Source organism: Echinops telfairi, unplaced genomic scaffold (assembly GCF_000313985.2).
Source record: "Echinops telfairi isolate 266 unplaced genomic scaffold, ASM31398v2 ScPeMD7_8;HRSCAF=38, whole genome shotgun sequence".
Lineage (NCBI taxonomy): Eukaryota > Metazoa > Chordata > Mammalia > Afrosoricida > Tenrecidae > Echinops > Echinops telfairi.
In genome coordinates, this window is record NW_022103905.1 from 8261579 (window position 1) to 8268626 (window position 7048).

General features: G+C 42.4%; 1 protein-coding gene across 1 annotated transcript in view; it reads right to left on the minus strand.

The window, feature by feature from the left end:
* Nucleotides 1-7048, minus strand: part of ATP8B4 (ATPase phospholipid transporting 8B4 (putative)) — a 254036-nt gene that overhangs the window by 38937 nt on the left and 208051 nt on the right. Inside the window, exons 17-19 of the mRNA XM_045286465.1 lie at nucleotides 4645-4809; nucleotides 3343-3454; nucleotides 1746-1851 (exon numbers count right to left, since the gene is read on the minus strand). Coding sequence (XP_045142400.1) covers nucleotides 1746-1851; nucleotides 3343-3454; nucleotides 4645-4809 — 383 coding nt within the window. The remainder of the gene's footprint in view (nucleotides 1-1745; nucleotides 1852-3342; nucleotides 3455-4644; nucleotides 4810-7048) is intronic.

The following is a 7048-nucleotide window of genomic DNA, read 5'->3' on the forward strand; positions in this document are numbered from 1 at the left end:
TAGGCAAATTTCAAGTTATTCTGTTTCTCATAAGCATCAGACATGAATAAGTCACAAAAGCATTGTTAGAAATTATGTAAATCATTATATTAAAAAATACCCAAATGTGAAGCTATAGTTCTTTAGCATATCCTCCATCTAAGTCTACACACTTTTGAAGGCCATGTTTCCATCTCACTCACCCTTTTCTGGAAAAGTGTGCAACCTTTGAGGCCTACCATATCCAGGTGGCAGGTTGCCATCCCTGTGGGACTCAAACTGGGTTTTTTTAAATGCCAAGTTTGGGAAACACAAATAATGGTGAAGGGGGCGCTATCCAGGCAGATAGGTGGATAGGGTGAGGTTTCCCAAGGAAACTTTTCTACTCGGTCCTATCAGGTCACGGTGAGTCAGCATCCACTCAACGGCACTGAGTTTCCCTACCCAGGGTAGGAAAGCCGTCACTGTCCTCAGAGAGTAAGCAAGTTCACTGTCATGAGCGAGGGGGCGGGGGAGGATTCTGGGCACAACTTTCCTGGCCTTTGTCTTCACCAATGCAGTCTTTAATACTGTTCAAACGTCTTCCTAATAAGCATCTGTGTCCTACCAGGGAATCTGTCAGGACTGAACCCTTTGGAGTCAAGGACTTTCTGACACTTGGACTTGAACCAACTGCCCCTGCAGAGACTCTCAAGACACTGCTTGGATGAGGCCTATTTTGGAAGGCACCTGAACAAAGCAAAGACCAGCATATTACTAAGAGAACATGTCTGCAGCCTTCCGCTGATGAGAGTCATGCTTCAACACGCTTTGTTTATAATAAACATGTGTAAGCTGGAAGTGATACTTTTAGGTTTACCTTAGGACTTATATTCCCAGGCCCCACCCCTTATCAATTGAGTTAGTTAATTGTGCCAGCCTGACCGATAATCACATGTGGTGCTGGTTGAAAGGCAGAGGGATAAATGGGTGGTGAAGCCTCGCCTTTCTAGTTCTCGGGTCTCTTGTTTTGTGATGGTTGCATCGGGTGCAGCTGCCTTAACAGTTCCCTGCTTCCGCTTGCAAGATGGATTTCCTACAAGACATCCCCAAGGAGAAGCCGCATGGATCTATCCCGATGCAGCCCTGGGTGCTGGAGCAGCCGTGTGGAGACCCGTGCCAGTGCTGAGATGCTTACATGTTCACGGACTCAGCTTTCCTCCTGCAGTCGGCATCATTGCCTCTGTTTTGTGAGGTGAAGGACTTTGTGGACTGGTGTTGGGTATGGTTAATGTTGGACTTGTGGGCTTGGGCAGCATTGGGTTGGGATGTTTTCGTGATGCACATTTTTTTTGCATAAAACTCTCTCTTATACGTGAGTTGATATTCCCAGGCCCCACCCCTTATCAATTCTTTATTTTTATGTCAGAATGAAGGTAGGGAATTGGTAGGTTTAGCAAGTATCTTCCATGACACTGTTCATTCGTCACCCTGTACAAATTAGCAGATATCACCAACACATAACGTTAAAGGCTAAGAGCATAAATGAGCTGGACGATCTTTCTAAAACCACTTGAGACATGTTGAACACCCAAAGACTGAGTTTTCATAAATGTTGGTTTACCTCAGTTTGTCATCAAAATGAGTAGAAGCGTAGGAAATACAAAGAAAGAGCTCCACACTAAGCCGGGATCACAGGATTATCTTCTGGTTCTCTCAGCTCTTTGATAATCCTTTTTCCCTTCCCTGCATTCCATCTTCTCTTTTCTCCTTCCTGCGTCACTCACCTGAGTTCTTCTTTGACTTCAACGACGGTGTTCCCTGCCAGGACAAACACTTCATTCATGTCATCAGTCAGCATGTTGCAGGCATAACCAATGTTGATGGCAGTTTCTGTTAAAGAATCAAACGCCAATAAGTTAAACTAGTACTTAATAGCATAAGTTCCTTTTCCATAAGTTTCAAAGCAATACTTGTAGTTCTTTGTAGCCTATAGGTCCCCATAAGGCCAAACAGAGCATGGCAGGCAGTAAAATGAAACAGGCCCAGAGGGAAATCTGCAGTAGCAACATCGAGGGATCTAGCCTTCTAATTTACTTTCAGAAAACTCTTTTGATTACCAGATTAATACTCATGAAAAGATATGAAGGTCTGGTGATATGGTCAGAAGTACAGATACAAAATATTTCACCAGAAGTCTCAAATACTGCCTTTCAAAAGCTAACATTCAGTTATGCTACAGTAGGGAAATTAAAGAAAAAGTTCACAAGACTCTATTTAACTCATTGGATGTGTCCTAAATCAAAGAAATAAATTGATAAAATCTCAGTATATCTTTTGTATAAAGCACAGAATTTGATGGCAAACAATGGTAAACTTCAGTATGCATAGACAGTGGACCAGCTTTCCTCATTTATCAATATCAAATTCTAGAGAGATTTTGTCTAGTAACACGCCATTAGGCTCAACTCTCTACTGTTTAGAATTTTTGTAATAAGTTATTTGGATGAAGATATAGAGAATTGAATTATCACACATCTAAATCCTCTTTTTTCAAATGCATAACCAGTAGATGGGATCTTAAAAGAATATATGTGTTAGTTAAGAGACAAAGGCAATTGGGCTAAAAGTCAACTGACCCTGTGGCAGTTACATAATCTAGTGTCAATTTGGGAATTGAGAGGAGAAAGAGTGAAGGGGTGGAGTCTAGTCTGTCAATTTGGTCTTAGCCAACGAGGCCTCTGTGTGGGCATGGCCTTCTCTTGAGAATTCTGGGAACTCTGGTATTTTCTCCTTGGAGGTGGGAGACATACTCTCTCTCTGCTGACTCCCTGGAAGACATTGCAGCTGACAAGACATATGGAACTACACTCATGCCCTGAGCTGGAGAAGCCACGTGGAGACCCCTGCCAGCGCTGAGATGCTTACAATACCACTGGATCCACAAGACTTCCCACCCATTGGCCTGTGATTGCCCTGCATTCAGCATCATTGCATGTGTTTCCTGAGTCTGAAGAGGACTTTATAGATTGGTATCAGATATATGGGCTAATATTGGGCTTATGGACTTGATCTGGACTGGGCTAGAATGTTTTCTTAATATTAAATTGCTCTTATATATAAACCTCTTTCTTATACACATATGAGTCTCCATGAACTTGTTTCTCTAGTGTTGAAAGTATTATGTTAGCTTATCTTAACTTCACTTAACCTCCAAAAATAAATACTCATAGTATATTAGCTTTCTTTTTGGTGCCTCCACTCTTTGCTGTGTGCAGAATTGAACAAATATTTAATTAATTAAGCTTTGTGGCTAATCACAATTTTACCATCAACGTTATCTTTCCCATTTCAAAACTTCATAATAATCCATTTTCAAATTACCTTCTTTGTCTCCTGTTAGGACCCAGATCTTAATATTGGCCAGTGATAAACTTGTAATCGTTTCGATAACACCTTCCTGCAGCTTATCTTCGATAGCTGTGGCACCTAGTAACTTTAATGAAAAATAAAGACCTTATGTTAATGCATGCAAGCGACATTTGTCGTGTCCATGGGTTTTAATCACAGCAGTCAAGGGGCAATAGATACGATGCATTTCTGGAGCAACCACCCCACTGTGTGCAGAAATGGTCTGAAAGGACCCCAAGAGGCAGTTCCCAAATCAAATTAACTCATGCTAAAAATCCTGGATGTTATCATTTACATGACTGGGTGTAACATGGACAGCCCATTCGTTTGCATGGTCAGAAGCCACGGGGCCTCTAGAGACTGAAGAACTCCCCAGCTACAACCCCACATATATATTATCAACCAGGGAGGCTCAGAGGAGCCCTCCGCCCATAGAAGGCTGATCACAAAAAGAATAGAGCCATTGCCCAAATCAGCCGATTCCATAAACAAAAAAGTGAAGGCCCCAGTGCTCCAATTTATCCAAGATGAACATAATATTCTCCCTAGTGCTTCACAATGGCTGGGCAACCTTGTTCTGAAGTGCTTTCTAGGAAAGACAATACTCTAGACAGCATAACTATCAGCTATTAGGCAGTGGTTCTCAACCTGTGGGTCGTGACCCCTTTGGATCAAACAACCCTTTCACAGGGGTCACCCGAATCCTAACAGTAGCAAAATTAAAGTTATGAAGTAGCAACGAAGATAATTTTATGGTTGGGGGTCACCACAACATGAGGAACTGTATGAAGGCTTCGTGGAATTAGGAAGGTTGAAAGCCACTGTATTAGAGGCCTAGGATGGCTTAGAGCTAGAGTGCCCCTCCGTCAAAGGGTGAGCCATAAAACAGAAAGAAAAGAAAGCATCAAAGAAGACATACTCGGAGTTGACAAAGAATAGAGAGCCCGCTAGTTTGTACTACTGGGGGACTTCCAATTGCATAAGCCGCTGCTGTTAGAAATAAGCAGGTCCAGGCAATGTTTTGTTCTGTTGGACATAAAGTCATTATGAGTCGGAACTCGATGGCATCTAACAATAACAATAGAAAACCTCTAAGCCTCCTGGGGCCACACTTGGGCAAATCCAAAGCCAATATATAAAGCATGAGTCAATGTTTGAAAGAGCAACATCTGCTTTGTGCACGATGATTTAGCCAATGGCTTATTTCCATGCTCGATCTCTAAACATATATGATCCCTTTTCTAAACACAAACCATCATGTTTCTAAACTCATACCATCAAATCTCTTTCAATTTCTTCATACAGTCCAGCTATCCGTTCATCTCGTTCATCTAAGGCAGAACTTGCATCTTCCAGCATTTTATGCCACTCTTGAAAGTACTTGTCATCCAGGTCTCTGTATGCAATCGCCAAGGTTCGAAGGCCCTCCCCAGCAAATTCCTGCCAAGAGTCAAAAAACAAACAATAGTCATAGCAATAATCACGTTTTTCACTCAAACATTTGACTACACTTATCTCCAGTCTTTTACTTCCTAGGAATGGGAGATGATGTTAGGACATTTCCACGGAGTTAAAATATTCAAGAGAGGTAGCCTTCTCACTAAAGGAAGTTGAAAGGGCAGCAGAAGTTTACAACTGAGCAGTGAGCAGCGGTGGCCATCACCTTAAGAAACCCATTTGAAGCCACATGTATTTGGGTTCCTACCCTTGCCTAATGGAAGCTCTCCTGGCCATGATGGGGGCCCAAGCTTTTTGATGGTCCATGATCCATGCTAGTAGAAAGAAGAGAATATTCAAAGAAGCTATTGTTTTTACATTTTAAAAAAAGGCAAGAGACTCTCTTAAAGGCATGCCATGCACCCAAGTCTTGTCTTATTCCCCTAGTAGCATCATTATACATAAAATTGATTTATTCCTAACTATGGGACCGCTCCTCTTTTAGCAATGTTTGTGAAAGTCCTCATTTGCTAGCACCATTGCTGTCTCATTTACAGATGACAGAGGTGAGGCACAGAGAGTTTGAAAACTTGTTTAAGATTATCCATGTAGCAAATGGCAAAGCTGAGGTTCAGGTTCAAATCCTGACTACAAACTCTGGGCTTTTCATGTAGATTGTATGCCACAACTCTTCCCCTGGCAGCGTCATGGCCCAAGGTAGGACCGAAAGGCCACTAGTGGCACACTGACCTCTACACAACCATTACATGTATTGAAGTGCAGGATCTTTACATCCTGAAACCCAGCTACATGAGTATGATGCCCTTGTTGAGAGCCCCCAGGGCATTCTATGAGGGTCACCTGCCATTTCTCATCTTGAATTCCCATACCATGGTTTGATAACACTCTCATCCCCCTTGTTAACATTCTATTTTGTTTTCTTAAGTATGTGTATAGTTGTCTCATCATTCCCGCGCGTGGTAAGGAATTGTGAGTTCTCCACCCTTGAATGCATTTTCAAATAGAGAGAACACATATCTAAAAATAACAATCCTAATAATCCCTACTGCAGAGTGACATTCATCGTTTTAAAACATTAAATGAATATTCTTCTGGAATCAAACCACAATGTAAATTGCCATGCTAGCCTTAAGACTTTCCTGGGGGGAAGGGGCAATCATCTAACAACAACAAAATTAGTATTTGTATAACCATTTATATCATACTCGAAGCATTTTTATCATCATCATTTTATCAGACAACGGTGGTGAAAAGATAAGGTGATTTAAAGAAGATAAGGAAAGCATTTCTTAGGGGAAATGGTTTGGCTAGTCACATAAAAATAGGACAGACTGCCATGACTCGAATTCTATCTGGCAAGACTGGCTAGACCAGAGGAGGTACACTGGTACAGATAGGAACTGAAAATAAAGGGAATCCAGGATGGATGAGCCCTATAGGACCAGTGGTGTGAGTGGCAAAACAGGGAGGGTAAAGGGAGAATGGGTAGGAAAGAGGGAACCGATTACATGGAAATGTGTGTGACCTCCTCCCTGGGGGACAGACAACCGAAAAGTGGGTGAAGGGAGACATCGGACAGGGCAAGATATGACAAAATACCCATTTATAAACTATCAAGGGCGCATGAGGGAGGGGGGAGCGGGGTGGGAGGGGAAAAATGAGGACCTAATGTCGGGGGTTTAAGTGGAGAGAAAATGTTTTGAGAATGATGTACAAAATGCGCTTTACACAATTGGTGTGTGTATGGATTGGGATAACAGTTGTATGAGCCCCTAATAAAATGTTTAAAAAAAAATAGGACAGACTAAGTTCATGTTTCTCTGGACTCTGCGGGCTGGCCTTTTCACCAAACCCTCTTATGTGTCTAGCTAGGGATGTAGTTAGATGGACCACATCCTGGGCAGTATAGTACCTTAAGCATCCCATGGCCTGAGATGGGCAGGAGATGCAGGAAAGAAGAAGTCATGGGCTGGAGGGTAGACGTGTGTGAACTTGGGTGAAGGGCATGCAATACATACAAAGATTACTGTGGCAGGGTGGGGGGTAAAATGACGGAGGCAGGGAAAGACTGGGAGGTTTACAGAAGTTAAAAACAACAGAAGCAAGGCAGATAAACAGGCTGAACAGATATAAGAGGGAGAGTGGGAGTATAGCCTACTCTTGACAGAAAATATGTGTACTGCTACACACATATCTACGAATGTGGTGAAGCACAATGGGG